The following is a 17,332-nucleotide window of genomic DNA, read 5'->3' as shown; positions in this document are numbered from 1 at the left end:
CCATCAGTGCTGCAGCCACACAGAGCTGATTGATTTGTTAATGTGTTCACATTTTAATAGTTATGTGTGTAACCAGTTAGTATTGTGAATGTGTTTAACATAATTGCCTGTATGATTTAATTGTTTGTTTGCATGTTTTTACAAAGTGTCTTGCAATAATAACATTAATGAACGCATATGCAGCTCTGCTGAGGCACTTTCAATCAATCAAGCAGGGTTCTTATAGTGTGCGGCTAATCACCCGCTAGGGTCTTTGGGCGCAATAGGGGTGTGAAGTGGTGGAGGAGGGAGGGGGATGTTCTGCAGTTCAGTCAAAGAGCTAGGTCTTGAGGTCCTTCCTGAATTGAGGCAGTGACGGTGATTGCCTGAGATGTAGTAATCCTTGCTGTTTGAATACTGGGCTCACCAACTGACTCTGCAGGATTGAGGCCCATTCACAGCTTGAATAGTGACCCTCTGTCCTGAACACCAGCACCTCTTTTAATTCAGTACTGGGATCTGCACACAGCTCTGTTTGTTTATGTATATATGTATATATGTATATATTTCTACAATTAAGATTAGCTGAACATCAAGTGGGGTTGTTAGATGATCCGAGATTCCATACATCAAGTGGTGAATCCGGGATGAGAACCACACCCTCCAGGGTTCAAAAGCCCGCCATTTAGCCAATTTCGAATTCTCCTCCCACACCTTCCCTTTGCCCCTCACTCAGCACCCCCTGATGCCCAGCTCCTCTCAATCCTAATGGAGGACACTCACCTTGAACACCTTCACCTGGCAGCTGGCAGAATGCAAGTGCTCGGTGTACGCTCCATGTTCGTTCTGCCTGAAAGTGTCCACCTGGACTCGGAAGGGCACCCCCTTCTCTCCTCCATTCTTCCGCGGTGTGAACTCGGTGCTGATACAGTGAACCTGGAGGCGACAATTGCATTAGTGTCATGGGGTGGGGTCTTCTCACACCATCTACTTTTTTTTAGTTCACCACAATCTGATACAACTTCCCAGATAAGATCCAATATCACAGCATATATACTTTTAGTTCACCAGAATATGATACCCCTCCCCAGATCAGATCCAGTGTCACCGAATCCACTTTTAGTTCACCACGATCTGTCACACCTCCACAGATCAGATCCAATTCACTAAATCCGCTTTTATTTCACCGCGACCCAATACACCTCGCCAGATCATATATAGAATCACTGAATCCCCTTTTAGTTCACCACAATCTGACACCCGACCCCAGATCAGATCCAGAGTCTTTGAATCCAATTTTAGTTTACCACAATCTGACACACCACCCCAGATAAGATCCAATATCGCAGAATCCACTTTTAGTTCACCACAATCTGATACACCCCCTCAGATCAGAGCCAATAGCACAGAATCCACTTTTAGTTCACCACAAACTGACACACCTCCCTAGATCAGATCCAGTGTCACTGAATCCACTTTTAGTTCACAATGATCTGACACACCTCCACAGATCAGATCCAATTCACTAAATCCGCTTTTATTTCACCGCGACCCAATACACCTCGCCAGATCATATATAGAATCACTGAATCCCCTTTTAGTTCACCACAATCTGACACACGACCCCAGATCAGATCCAGTATTACTGAATCCTCTTTTATTTAATCACAACCTGATACACCTCCCCTGATCACATCCAATATCGCAGAATCCACTTTTATTTCACCACAATCTGAAACACCCCCTCAGATCAGAGCCAATAGCACAGAATCCAATTTTAGTTCACCACAAACTGACACACCTCCCTAGATCAGATCCAGTGTCACTGAATCCACTTTTAGTTCACAATGATCTGACACACCTCCACAGATCAGATCCAATTCACTAAATCCGCTTTTATTTCACCACGATCCAATACAGCTCGCCAGAACATATATAGAATCACTGAATCCCCTTTTAGTTCACCACAATCTGACACATGAGCCCAGATCAGATCCAGTGTCTTTGAATCCAATTTTAGTTTACCACAATCTGACACACGACCCCAGATCAGATCCAGTGTCTTTGAATCCAATTTTAGTTTACCACCATCTGACACACCACCCCAGATAAGATCCAGTATTACTGAATCCTCTTTTATTTAATCACAACCTGATACACCTCCCCTGGTCAGATCCAATATCGCAGAATCCACTCTTAGTTCACCACAATCTGATACACCCCCTCAGATCAGAGCCAATAACACAGAATCCACTTTTAGTTCACCACAAACTGACACACCTCCCCAGATCAGATCCAGTGTCATTGAGTCCACTTTTAGTTCACCACAATCTGATACACCCCCTCAGATCAGAGCCAATATCACAGAAACCCTGTCAAACAGTGTATTGATGTTTGGGCACTGAGAAGGGACAAGACACAGGGTTATTCTGACAAGATCTCTACCTAGGCAAAGGGGGCGTTTCGATTTCATTGTGGCCGCAGGTCTGACTATAAGTAGACCAAATCTTCATCAGAGACTTTAACTGCGCAAAGACCAATTGCCACGCCCTCCCGAATTTCTTCGTTTCTTTTAGATTTTGAACAGTTTGCAAAATTTCTGCAGATCGTTTTTTTAATTCAGATAGTTAGAAGCAGATTGTCTGGTTTGTCTGAATTTCCTGGCAAATTGAAAGGGCGTAGAAACATCAGAAAGGAAGGAAGAAGGAGTGGGTCAATGAAAAGGAAGAGGAGCCGCATCGGCCGCTATTAGCAGACCAGAAATGTCCACCATCACGATTTATGTGGAAGACTCAGGATTCATTTAGCACAAATTGGTGTTATTTTAGCTATCTCCCTCATAAAATTGTCCACATTACAAAGAAAGGCAATGGGAGCATAAATTTATTGATGTTTGGTCTTAATCTCCCTCTTGGGTTGTGCCAAGGTCATTGGAGACTCAGTGGACCACTGGCCCTACGAAAGAAACGTTTGTGGGCTACGCGAGGGAGTGGAAGAAGGCCATTAGGGTCTCAATGAGCACCATCATTCTTGTATGATAGGCTAGGAACACTGCAGAAACTGACTGAGGGATTCAATTATTGTAATAGCGGAATTGAAGGCAGTCGGAGCAGTGACCACCTACACCGTAACTCTTTGCAGGGAATTCGCCAAATACAAATCACCCGGTGATTACTTTTCACTACACAAACATGCAGAGTGTGGCCTAAGGAAAGGTGTATAAGGGTGCACCAAAACACTGCTGAGAGATGTTTGGGATGGGTCATGTGTGAGGGAGATGGAAATCTTGACATCCGGACTCACACAATTTAGCTGAAAAAAGTGATTATCTGGGGGACCCCACATGTTTCAATTAGCATGTTTTCTAAGTGTTCGACAGTGCTGAAATATATACAATGAGTCTACTTTGATGTACTTTCTTTTCATACTTTTCACCATTGGCTTAAGAGAAATTTTCAGTGCTCTGGGCTAAAGGTTGGCTACAGGCTCCCTTCCTGGTGGACCACCTACAAATGGCCTTTCTGTGTGTCTATCCTTTGCCAAAAAAAAAATGAAATCATTATTTTTGCTCAGTGGGAGGAAGGGGCAGGAATATAACTTACCTGGACAAAGACTGATGTCCTCTTCATGGGGTCCCAGAGAAAGTCGACTGTGTTCAGCATTGATGGATGTGCGTGCGGCTCCATCACCCCCACTGACAATGGTATATCTGCAAACAGGATTGTTAATGAGGAGCTTGATTAAAACACACCAGGAAGATCACACCAACCAGCTACAGAACCATCGTGGCTTGACTCCAACCAACCATGGGGAGCCTGGCATCAACTAGCTACAGAACCAATGGGATACAAACTATAAACAACTGCGTATAGCCTGGCATCAACCAGCAACTGGACCATTAGGAGCCTAGTGTCAACCAAGCATGGGAAGCCTGGCTAAAACACACTATGGGGAGTTAGTCACCAACCAGTTATAGGGGAACATAATCTGAATGAACCATAAATTGCCTAATCCCATTTCAACATCTCTAACCTTATCCCAAAAACTGCCTACAGCTTAGCTCCTACCAACCTTATGTTTACTGACCCCAAACACCTCATTGATCATGGCCCCAACCAATTACAGAGTGCCTGGTACCAGCCTAGTGTTGAACGATGTATAGCCTTATGTGATTGCAACCCATGGAAAATCTGATTGCAAGTAACCATATCGAGCCGTGCTTTGAATCAACACAGACCGATTGACCTCAATCAATCACATGGGGACTTGTGCCAACCAAACAAATTGAGTCAAGGACCGACCAACCGCGACTGTATGTAGCCCAGCTGAAACTACGAGGAGATTGGTGTAAACTAACCATTTGAAGTCATTCCAACGATGGTAAGAATACAACACAATCTATAAGAGCCTAGTCCCAACCAACCATGTGTAGCTTTCTGCAGCCTACCACAGGGCATGCTAACTCAAACCAACCTCGTAGAGCATAGCTTCCATCACCAATACCAAGCCTGCCACCAACCAACCAACATTTGTAGCTATATGGCAACAGTTTTGTGCATCTCAGTTCCTAAAAACTAGAGAGATGTTAACATCAATCATCCTTGTGGAGTTCATTCGTATGCAACCATGGAGAATCTGATCTAAACAGAGTATAGGTGTGGGGGAAGATAAATCACAACCCACCACAATGTTCTCAATCTGATCCAACCACAGAGAATCTTGCACTGATCAACTACAGAGAGCCAAACCCTGACCAACCATGTGGATGTCTCAAACACAAATTAACTAATGGGGAACCTCACCACAATCGACTATGGAGAATCTGGCACCATTCAAACATGGGGATCCAGGCAACAATCAACCCTATGGAGGCCAGGTCCAACCAACCATGTTTCGCCTGGAAACAACCAATCACTTTGGCGCATAAACATAATCACCCATGATTAACCTGCTCCCAAACATGCCCTTACTCTATTTAATAATTCAAAGCTTAGACAACTGAAAAACCATGAAGAGACATTCACTAACCAACCACCGGAATTCAAACATCCAACCAACCTTTGAAATCCTTACTTTAACCAACAATGAGGACCCCTGGCATGAATCAATGCATTTCCTTGCATTGCACACAACATGATCCGTTTAGCCTCTAGGCACCCAGGAGGACTGAAGCAAGTGGCACTTACCGAGGTCCAGAATCCGATCTCCAGGGCGACTCCACTTCCAACCGTCCAGCTGCTGTCGCACTGTGTACTGAAGCCGTCGGTCATGAAAAACGACACGGACCACGCTCTGTGAGAGAAAGCCACCGACATGAGGTCAATGTGAGCAGCATCTATGCATAAGACAAACCAAGTGATCACACAGAGGATAATTAGACATTCACATGGCTCTGCATTAGAGGTAACTTTCTAATCCCACTACAACATAGTGCCTTAAGTAAGGGAGGTTCTAAATGAGTAATGTGAAAAAGCCTAAAGGACCCCTGCTAATCACTCCCTCAATAGAGACCATCCCCCTAATGTGGTGAGCATCCTCAGAGCAAAGGGTACCTCTGAGACCTTGATTGTGACGATGGCCATTGATCTGACGACTTTAGTCCACACTGGAATAGTTCGACAGAAACGCTACTGTGTGAAATTAAAATCTGTGGGAACATGTCAGACCCTAAGCGAGGCCGTCATCCAAATGGAGGGACTGTCTTCCTTTAGGAGAGTGTATGCGTGTCTGGATGCTGGGTCTCTATATATGATTTTGGGGAGTGAATGGCTCCTACAAACCCTCAGAGGATGCCACAGTTAGTGTACCCAGAAAGAGGGTGGGCTGGAGCATCGATGACATCACTATCAGACCATCTTAGTTGTGATTGGGCAGTGCATCAATGACGACATTACCAACCCAAATGAAAAGAGTATTTTGTATTTGCTCACCTTTACTATTCTCTTGCACTCCGGAACCTCGCTGCTAGACTTCGTGTTGCTCAGCATTCGTATCTCGTAGGACTGACCTGCAACGAAACAAAGGTGTCAGCTCCTAGAAGTCAATAGTACAGCGAGACCCACGCCTTAGAAGCAAGATCCCAGAAAGGCATGAGTACAACGGAGAATTGAATAGGCCATTAAAAGTATCCCAAGCAGCAGAAGACAGGAACATGTGCCATAGAAACAACCCAAATCACAAGAACACAAGACGAGGAAACTGACTGCCAGAACCAACTTACGAATATGGGAAGACGCAACTGTCCCAAACAACAACCCATGTATCAGAACATAGGAAGGGGTACCAGTCACACACACAAGGGAGAACTGGCACACAGAACCACACAAGTATCAGTACAAAGGAAGGGAGAAATGAATAACCAACCCAATCATCAGAACATGGAAAGGTTCAACCATCCATTGAACCAATCCAACCAATCCAATCCAATCCAATCCAATCCAATTCAAACACAACAAGAGAGGACTGCTAGACCATGGGCCTAACAGCAAGCAAGCACCAGCTCATGGGGAGGAAGCACTGCCCTATAGAGCCAACCTAAGCACAAGAACATGGGGATGATGAACAGATGATGTTTTAACCAGTCCACTCAGAAGAGAATGGGAAGAGAGAACCTTTGAGGATTGGAGACGGTATCCTGGTACTAACCCAAGCCTCTTGAGAAGGGTAGACAGAAGCAGCCCTTGTCACTGAATGAAATCATCAGAACGTGCTAATGGGAACCAGCGTCCAGGATCCACTCAGGACAGAACATAGTAAAGAGGGAGGACCAGCTCCTGGTAGCAACTCAGGCACCTGTACATGGGAAAGGAGGCGCACCTCTCTGAACTTACCAAAGAACCAAAATGTGGGAAGGAAGAACCCGCTCTTAGAACCAATCTAAAAACACAATAGTGGAAAACTGGCCCAAATCAAGCCACCAGAACTGGAGTGGGAGTATGATGATGGTTGGAATCAGCCAATGAACACGACCACGGCACGGGATGCAAACACCAAGAATCGGCACAAGTATCTGAGCACCGACAGCATGAACTGCCCCTTGAACTAACAGAAGCACTGGAACTTTGGAAGAAAAAACATGGTACCAAAGCACAAAAAGTTTGAACCACCCAGCATAGAAGACAAATCACTATTCCAATCGCTCATAACACCAAGCCCAACATGGATTCCCCCCCCCCGGTAGTGATCTTGGTCGAATGTTCACCTTGGTTCAAGTATGTTAGCGTCTCATCCTGGATCTTGATGGCGGGCGAGGTGGCTGCACAGAGGATATACTGGAAGGCTGGACAGTGCAGCTCAGGGCTTGAATGAAGGGGTTGGTCCTCCTGCTTCAGGAATGGCAAAGCCAGCGACTCCCTGCAAGAGATGGGTACATGAATATCACGCCTTTGAGCATCATTGGTCAGACGGGTGCTTACACCTGCTCAGAACAGTTCATTGCATGCCGAGGCAAAGACGAATATGAAGACATCTTTCACAATCTTTGACAATGTAAAACACTGCACCTTGATTCAGTATGGGAAATGATTATAAGAAAAACAGTGCAGTAAAATGACTTCTGGTGGACTGAGAGGATATTTGGGAGTAGACGAAAGGTCTGTTGGCCTTGTGCAGGTATTGGCAGGCGTCCTGAAAGGGACATCCACTATGACTGAGGGCCGCCTGCTGTATTTAGAAATTGCCACTTGCCTTACAGGGATCTCCCTACTGTAAAGAGAGTTGCCACCATGCCTCACAGGCAGGGAACTGGTTAAGACCATCCGTGGGCGCGGTGCCTGCCTCTGTGACCTAGAGGTGTTTTGGTGGACTGACTGAAGCCAGGAGTTACCTTCCAATGGTAATCCAGCAGTATCCCCAACTCTACATAAAGTGGAGAAAAAGTGGGTTGCGGGGTGGGATGACGGCCGGTTTGCAGCATCCCTCCCAGTACTCAACACCCTAAATAGAGCCCTTTTTCTTTACATCGCAAATTAAGGCTGGGAAGTTTCATCGTAGCCTGGCAGGAACATAGGGTGAACCCAGCTGATAAATTATTTTAAATAAGAGGCATTTTGTACCAGGTTCAATGGGCAACAGAAACCCAGTGCAGTGAGCCCTGGCTAATTTTTATCTGAGCTCAGGGCCGGCTTTTGCGCTGGTGGCGCCCAGTTAGACCATCTGTTGTTGACCCCTCTCCATTGCCTCCTTCTCTACGGATTTCCCCACTCTCACCCTCCAGCAATGCCCCAAGTCTGTCCATAACCCCTCTCTCACATACATGTTCTTTCTTTTATAGCGCTTCACATGTGTAGGTTGTCAGAGCACTGTATATCACACACATTATACAGAGACAATGAATCATACATATGCAATTGTTACATAAAACAAGGAGAATTACAAGGTGTAGGGACCACATGTCATTGACATCAGTAGCCAGTATAATTAAAGAATTTTTGGTCTGGAGAAGTACAAACTCAGGATTTAAAACATAGCAGAGTGAATGGGGTTGCCTTTACTAATAACAATGTATTTCCAAACGAACCCTTTTAGCAACACTGGGATAATGAAACACGTGGTAAAAAAACTAACAATCTAACCTATGCCATTCTGTTTGCATGCAGCTCTTTGAGGACAGTTCATAGATCACTGTGCAGTACAGGCTAATAGACCCGATTCAAGCAGGAGGCTCCCGATTATTGAAGCAAGAATTTGCTTTATTTTGGCTGTTTCCCATCTGAAATTGTCTCTCCTTCAAAGGAAGTCAGTGGGGAAAACACATCCCCCAATTTCTTTAAAAATATCCCACTTTCATGTTTTAAAATGTTGGCATGTATGCTGGGCTATATTAGGATTGTTTTTATAAACTGCAAGTAACAAAATGATCTCTATGACAAAAGTAGTAACCCATTGAGCTATCCACATAAAATACAGTTCTCTGATCTGATCTGCACTGTGCACATTTTTTGCACATTTTTTGCAGCAGGCACATTAACCCTCTGCGCTACCTTATGATGAGCCAAAACTGCCGCTAGACAAAACTCCAATCTCTCTCCAGCAGGAATAGTAACCACCAGAGTTATCTTCTCATTTTTATTGTTGCCTGAAAACTGCTAGACACAAAAGGAACTCTGTAGCAGGTACTTTTAAAACCATTTATAAACAGTGCAGTCCCCCCGCCCCCAAAACTCAGCGCCAGGTGTGGCTGCACCATTTGCACGGCCTAAACGCCGGCCCTGCCCGAGCCTTGTAATGGCTCTAACCATGGCATTTTTGAGTCTCTAGCAGTAAGAAACTGAGGGAGAGCAGTGTAAAGAGTTACAATGATCTAAACGCGAGTTATTGATACTCCACCACAGTAAACGTAGAAATCGCTTCAAATTTCTAAGATAAAAATAGCAACCCCTCCCCACTGCCCTGATCTGAGGTTGGGATTGTGGCATCTGCATCAAACTCAACTCCAAGAATCTTAACTTTCTCAGTTGGTTTCCATGTAAGCTTAGAGATTTGTGGAGGTGGAGGTAAGAGAGCATATCTTATAGCTTTGTTGAAGGCCGCACAGAGAACCAATATGGCCAGTAAGGCGGCAATGCCCTCGTCTATAAATTGTAAGCTATCATCCCAGAAGCCTGGACTACTCTCTCTGTACTGTGTCTAACGCCAGATAGGAGAAAAGTGTGATAGAGATGTACAAAAGCATCTTTACAGATTGCAATAGTAGGTGATTACAGGACATAATTTTGCAAACAAAAATATTGTGCTAGCAAAATGTCGTAGCCGGAATATCGCCAACCAAAATATTGTGAGGTTAACTATATGTAGGTATTTATAGATTTACTATTCTCAGCTCCACATCTACCTACCTTAAAGATATATATACATATATTCATGCATCTGAGTAAGTGTCCTGAAATTTTAAATCTACATGGGAACATAACGCCATGGGCTGACACACGAAAAAAATGCGAACAGAAATTGAAATAAATCGGATGTAGAAACAAAGGGACTGAAATAAACATACAGTGCAAACATGCGCTGGGAAAATCTACAGCACAATGCTCTACCCACTGGAGGGTTGTAAATTAATCCGTTTACCTTTGGATCACATGCTCGAACAGATGTCTCAAAATCTCAAGGCAACATGAATAAAGAACGACTGAGAGACATTAAATAACAGGAAAAGAAAAATTTGTTTTAAAAAATCGGACTGTGAAACAGAACAAACGGATAACAAGCACAAACCACAAGTCCCACAAGACATTTCAAAAACGGAAGTGATTCCATGAAAGAATGCCATTGGGGGCAACGAAATGACCTTTAAACATCGGGCGTTGTTTGTGCTTCAGAGCAAGGCTTACCTCCGAAGAAGTTCCATGTTGGAACGAAACATGTCAGGACTATGCTATAAGCCACTGTGTTTTTTCCATTAAACAAAGGAGCAGAAACAGTCTTCAGGTGTGACCATCGTTTTCTTCCCCTCGGGGATTTAAACATTGTTGTTATATATATCGGCGTGGTTCTGCCGAAGGTCTGACACCACCACAAGAGCGCCGGAATTCTCCCGCCTAGAACCTTGCTGTGGACTCGGTAAACCCGAACTGAGGGGGATTGGTGCCGCCGAGGACTGGACCTCGGTATTGGTTTGTGAGTCAGTTCCAAACGTGGACTGACCCGTGAAGACTTTCTGCTGCATCTGAGTAAGTGTCCTGAAATTTTAAATCTACATGGGAACATAACGCCATGGGCTGACACACGAAAAAAATGCGAACAGAAATTGAAATAAATCGGATGTAGAAACAAAGGGACTGAAATAAACATACAGTGCAAACATGCGCTGGGAAAATCTACAGCACAATGCTCTACCCACTGGAGGGTTGTAAATTAATCCGTTTACCTTTGGATCACATGCTCGAACAGATGTCTCAAAATCTCAAGGCAACATGAATAAAGAACGACTGAGAGACATTAAATAACAGGAAAAGAAAAATTTGTTTTAAAAAATCGGACTGTGAAACAGAACAAACGGATAACAAGCACAAACCACAAGTCCCACAAGACATTTCAAAAACGGAAGTGATTCCATGAAAGAATGCCATTGGGGGCAACGAAATGACCTTTAAACATCGGGCGTTGTTTGTGCTTCAGAGCAAGGCTTACCTCCGAAGAAGTTCCATGTTGGAACGAAACATGTCAGGACTATGCTATAAGCCACTGTGTTTTTTCCATTAAACAAAGGAGCAGAAACAGTCTTCAGGTGTGACCATCGTTTTCTTCCCCTCGGGGATTTAAACATTGTTGTTATATATATATATATATATATATATATATATATATATATATATATATTAACCAAAGTACATATATGAGTAATTAAGAATAGTAAATCTATATGTGCCTTGGTATAGATACCTTCATGATATTCAGGTAGTCGATACTCTGGATGTGATATTCTTATACCAAAGTATTTAAAACATGATATTCTAGTATCATACCTCATAGGCACATATCTATGTCCCCACAGCTCAGCTGCACGTATTGTGATTTGTTGTCCCTGTGCCACTATGTATGAAAAAGTTTAGGTAAGTGGGATTTGCTCCTTGCCCTGGTGTCTTGGATGCATAGCTTGGGATGGAGCAGCAGTGTGTGGTGTCCATTCCTTCCTCATTGGCTTTAAAATATCAGTTCTGGATTACCGGCCTATGGGCCTGCTCCTTTTAGGGGCCCGTGACTACGGATCAAAATAATATTGATTTGATCTTGAAAGAAAATTACAATCAAGCTTTCTTAAATTGTTTCCAAAAGACAGAAAAAAAATTAATCATCTCAAAGAAACAAAAAGTTTACGTCAAAGACTCTCTTGAGAGAATGCTGTATTAATGGAATGTGGTGGTTTATCAAAATTGTTGGTTGGTAAAATTAAAAACGTATTAGGAGATAATTTGCGAGGGGGCTCCCGAAATTTCGGCTGCCTGGGGGGCGGGGCCTCCACCGGGTTTAATCCGGCACTGTAACCTATCATCATTCTCATAAGACTTTGGGGCATCCACTTTGTCCCCAGAGCTACAAAGCAGTTTTGTTTTGATAAAAGGTACATTTCAGCTGACTCACCTGGCATTCAATCGGAGAGTTCGGGTTCAACTCAAACAAATGCAGTTCATCAGATCTGCTGTAGGTTGGCATGGGGCCATGGGAAACCAATGGGGTCGACAAAACCCAAAGAGACCAACAAATGAATGTTTTGGTATGTAATGGAGATTTCTAAGACACTCACCTGGCGCTAGAGTCTTCTAGGAGCTTTATGATTAGCTCGAGAGGAATACATGTAAATGGAACTCAAACCAACAACACTAGAAAAATTATTTGGGGTGGGAGTACGGACTGTCACACTGAATAATGGGGGCCCATCCAAGAACACACACTGTAACCTGTACCATACTACAGAGAATCAAACATGTCCTTTTAACGGTGCATGTCAGAATGTAATACATAGGATAAAGGACCCCCTGCCGTAGATTATATGGATATTGCACATCACTGAGAAGTTCCATGACCATACAGGACCATATAAAGGCATGAAGCAGAAGGCTAAGTTCCTTTATTAGGTATTGGAACTCCACCGTGACTATCAATATCCTTAAAATGCATGGCAGAGGATATTTTATGCCTTATAATACATGATCACACCATCACCCTTCCTGAGAACCACTTAAATCCTTGCAGTCTTGCCCCTTCATAAGAAAGAGGTAGTATGACTGCAAATATAAAGAATAAAAGTGGACCTTAATGTGAAATTAACACATCCAAAAGTAGTTAGTAATTTGTTGCTAACATATATTAGAATAAGCCTGAAGTAACTCAGATTTAAAAAAAATTATAAGGCTCAGAAAGTGTAGAAATAGGCAGAAAATTTCAATTTTTCGTGCAATGACCTTTAGTGTGCCTAAAATAGACAGGTTGCACTAAATCTCTAATTTCTGCTTGTTTTAGAAAAACAGGCCAAAAAAAGTAATGAAAAGCCAGTTTTAATTGTTGTTGTGTTTAAACTACAGCTGCAATTATTTTCTGTGCCCTACCTTCAACCATAGCTGCTGGAAGCTGGCATTATGACACCCTGCTATCTTGATTTACATTTTTTGGGGGATAGTCTGAATATTGAATCATTATACTCCGAGCACTGAAAGTATGTAATTCTGATGCTGCAGCAATTTTCGCATAGTTACAGGTTTGTTCCATTTGCCACATAATCCGCCATCTGCTGCATAATCTGCATATTGTAACAAAAAAAATCTAGCTCAAACGGATCAAAAGTTACTAAAAACATGGCAATGTGTTCCTACACTCAGGAAGTATGTATGTATGTATGTATTTTAATGCTTATTAAGCGCAGCTGTCACCCAGCGGGTATCCTGGCGCTGAGATCAGTTCCACCATCTGCTCTACCATTTATTCTGCTCTAGGGAAGAGAAAGGTTTTAAGGTCCTTTTTAAATAAAATCAAATTTTGACTGCTCCTCAGTTCCTTCGCAAAAGTTGAGTGGTCATCTTTTGGTTGTTTATTCCTGTATTTGTGTGTTTAATTGGTACTAATAAGGTAAAATAGTTCCCCAAAAGTTGTTACCATTGTGTAACAAGCATTAGAAATGCAATCGGGCTCGGATTTATTTGAGTTTGAGCTAATGGCATTGTAAATGCCAATGTATTGTTGCTATGTGTTATGGAGTGTGTTCATCTGGTGTGTACTGCCAGTGATCTCCTTGTGAGTGTGAGAATATTGCACCGTTACTGCCTGTGATGTCCTTCTTGTGAGTGTGAGAAGCTTGCACCTCTGCTGCCTGTGGTCTCCTTGTGAGTGTAAGAAGCTTGCACTGCTGCTGCCTGTGATGTCGTTCTTGTGAGTGGGAGAAGATTGCACCTCAGCTGCCTGTGGTCTCCTTGTGAGTGTAAGAAGCTTGCACAGCTGCTGCCTGTGATGTCCTACTCACTACTCTACTCACTACTCTGCACTCACTACTCACTACTCTACTCACTACTCTACTCACTACTCTACTCACTACTCTACTCACTACTCTACTCACTACTCTACTCACTACTCTACTCACTACTCTGCTACTGCTCACTACTCACTACTCTCCACTCTACTCACTACTCACTACTTTCTACTCACTACTCTACTCACTTCTCTACTCACTTCTCTACTCACTACTCTGCACTCACTACTCACTACTCTACTCACTACTCTGCACTCACTACTCTGCACTCACTACTCTGCACACTACTCTGCACTCACTACTCTGCACTCACTACTCTGCACTCACTACTCTGCACTCACTACTCTACTCACTACTCTACTCACTACTCTACTCACTACTCACTACTCACTTCTCTACTCACTACTCTGCACTCACTACTCTGCACTCACTACTCTGCACTCACTACTCTACTCACTACTCACTACTCACTACTCTACTCACTACTCACTACTCACTACTCACTTCTCTACTCACTACTCACTACTCACTACTCACTTCTCTACTCACTTCTCTGCACTCACTACTCACTAATCTGCACTCACTACTCTACTCACTACTCTACTCACTACTCACTTCTCTACTCACTACTCTACTCACTACTCTACTCACTACTCTGCACTCACTACTCTACTCACTACTCACTACTCACTACTCTACTCACTACTCACTACTCACTACTCACTTCTCTACTCACTTCTCTGCACTCACTACTCACTAATCTGCACTCACTACTCTACTCACTACTCTACTCACTACTCACTTCTCTACTCACTACTCTACTCACTACTCACCTCACTACTCTGTGCTCACTAATCTGCACTCACTAATCTGCACTCACTAATCTGCACTCACTACTCTACTCACTACTCTACTCACTACTCTACTCACTACTCTACTCACTACTCTGCACTCACTACTCTACTCACTACTCACTACTCACTACTCTACTCACTACTCACTACTCACTACTCACTTCTCTACTCACTACTCACTACTCACTACTCACTTCTCTACTCACTTCTCTGCACTCACTACTCACTAATCTGCACTCACTACTCTACTCACTACTCTACTCACTACTCACTTCTCTACTCACTACTCTACTCACTACTCTACTCACTACTCTACTCACTACTCTACTCACTACTCTACTCACTACTCACTACTCACTACTCTACTCACTACTCACTACTCACTACTCACTACTCACTACTCACTACTCACTACTCACTACTCTGCACTCACTACTCTACTCACTACTCTACTCACTACTCTCTACTCTACTCACTACTCTACTCACTACTCACTACTCACTACTCTGCACTCACTAATCTGCACTCACCACTCTACTCACTACTCTACTCACTACTCTACTCTACTCACTACTCTACTCACTACTCACTACTCTACTAACTACTCTACTCACTACTCTACTCACTACTCTGCACTCACTACTCTACTCACTACTCTACTCACTACTCTACTCACTATTCACTACTCTACTCACTACTCTGCACTCACTACTCACTACTCTGCTCACTACTCTGCTCACTACTCTACTCACTACTCTACTCACTACTCTACTCACTACTCTACTCACTACTCTGCACTCACTACTCACTACTCTCCACTCTACTCACTACTCACTACTTTCTACTCACTACTCACTTCTCTACTCACTACTCACTTCTCTACTCACTACTCACTTCTCTACTCACTACTCACTTCTCTACTCACTACTCTGCACTCACTACTCATTAATCTGCACTCACTACTCTACTCACTACTCTACTCACTACTCTGCACTCACTACTCACTACTCTACTCACTACTCTCACTACTCACTACTTTCTACTCACTACTCTACTCACTACTCAACTCACTACTCTACTCACTACTCTACTCACTACTCTGCACTCACTACTCACTAATCTGGACTCACTACTCTACTCACTACTCACTACTCTACTCACTACTCACTACTCTACTCACTACTCTACTCACTACTCACTACTCTACTCACTACTCTACTCACTACTCTACTCACTACTCTACTCACTACTCACTACTCTACTCACTACTCTACTCACTACTCTACTCACTACTCTGCACTCACTACTCTACTCACTATTCACTACTCTACTCACTACTCTGCACTCACTACTCACTACTCTGCTCACTACTCACTACTCTACTCACTACTCTGCACTCACTACTCACTAATCTGCACTCACTACTCTACTCACTACTCTACTCACTACTCTCTACTCTGCACTCACTACTCACTAATATGCACTCACTACTCTACTCACTACTCTACTCACTACTCTACTCACTACTCTACTCACTACTCACTACTCACCTCACTACTCTGTGCTCACTAATCTGCACTCACTAATCTGCACTCACTAATCTGCACTCACTAATCTGCACTCACTACTCTACTCACTACTCTACTCACTACTCTACTCACTACTCTACTCACTACTCTGCACTCACTACTCTGCACTCACTACTCTGCACTCTGCCCTCACTACTCTGCCCTCACTACTCTGCCCTCACTACTCTGCCCTCACTACTCTGCCCTCACTACTCTGCCCTCACTACTCTGCCCTCACTACTCTGCACTGTGCCCTCACTACTCTGCACTCACTACTCTACTCACTACTCACTACTCTGCACTCACTACTCTACTCACTACTCTACTCACTACTCACTACTCTACTCACTACTCTACTCACTACTCTGCACTCTGCCCTCACTACTCTGCCCTCACTACTCTGCCCTCACTACTCTGCCCTCACTACTCTGCACTGTGCCCTCACTACTCTGCACTGTGCCCTCACTACTCTGCCCTCACTACTCTGCCCTCACTACTCTGCCCTCAGCACTCTGCCCTCAGCACTCTGCCCTCACTACTCTTAATGACAATTACATTTTTGAATTGTTATTATTAATTTTATTAGGACAATGCTGTAATTGTGATAATGAATGAAATGATGATTGGATAAAAATATATAAGCCATTGATTAATAGTCAACTAAGGCTCCTACAACGTGCAAATTCTATGTTAATGTATAAGTCTAACTTCTATGCCTATTGAAGGTTGAGGGTCATGTGACCACAACTCTTTGTTTTTGAAATGCATTCCGTTAATGGCGACTGTTTGTGTGAACAAGGCAGGTGTGCCGAAAAGAGTTACAACGGAGATTTTGATTAAAACGCAAGACTGAATGGCAACGCTACCCCTGTGTCGGTGTCCGATTAAAATTCCAACTTGCATTTCAACATCCGTGTGTCTGGCCGTTCTTCGGTATGAGGAAGAATCGTGGCCTATTAATCTTTTATACA

The 17,332-nt window shown here is 43.5% G+C and overlaps 1 protein-coding gene across 1 annotated transcript in view; it reads right to left on the bottom strand.

The window, feature by feature from the left end:
- LOC144753918 (transcription factor CP2-like protein 1) overlaps positions 1 to 17,332 on the bottom strand; it is a 51,160-nt gene that overhangs the window by 25,354 nt on the left and 8,474 nt on the right. Inside the window, exons 2-6 of the mRNA XM_078641445.1 lie at positions 7,181 to 7,332; positions 5,910 to 5,986; positions 5,166 to 5,271; positions 3,582 to 3,688; positions 763 to 915 (exon numbers count right to left, since the gene is read on the bottom strand). Of these exons, the coding sequence (XP_078497571.1) occupies positions 763 to 915; positions 3,582 to 3,688; positions 5,166 to 5,271; positions 5,910 to 5,986; positions 7,181 to 7,332 (595 nt within the window). The remainder of the gene's footprint in view (positions 1 to 762; positions 916 to 3,581; positions 3,689 to 5,165; positions 5,272 to 5,909; positions 5,987 to 7,180; positions 7,333 to 17,332) is intronic.

Source organism: Lissotriton helveticus, chromosome 5_1 (genome assembly GCF_964261635.1).
Source record: "Lissotriton helveticus chromosome 5_1, aLisHel1.1, whole genome shotgun sequence".
In the NCBI taxonomy this organism is placed as follows: Eukaryota; Metazoa; Chordata; class Amphibia; order Caudata; family Salamandridae; genus Lissotriton; species Lissotriton helveticus.
This window is presented reverse-complemented; position numbering and strand designations above follow the sequence as displayed.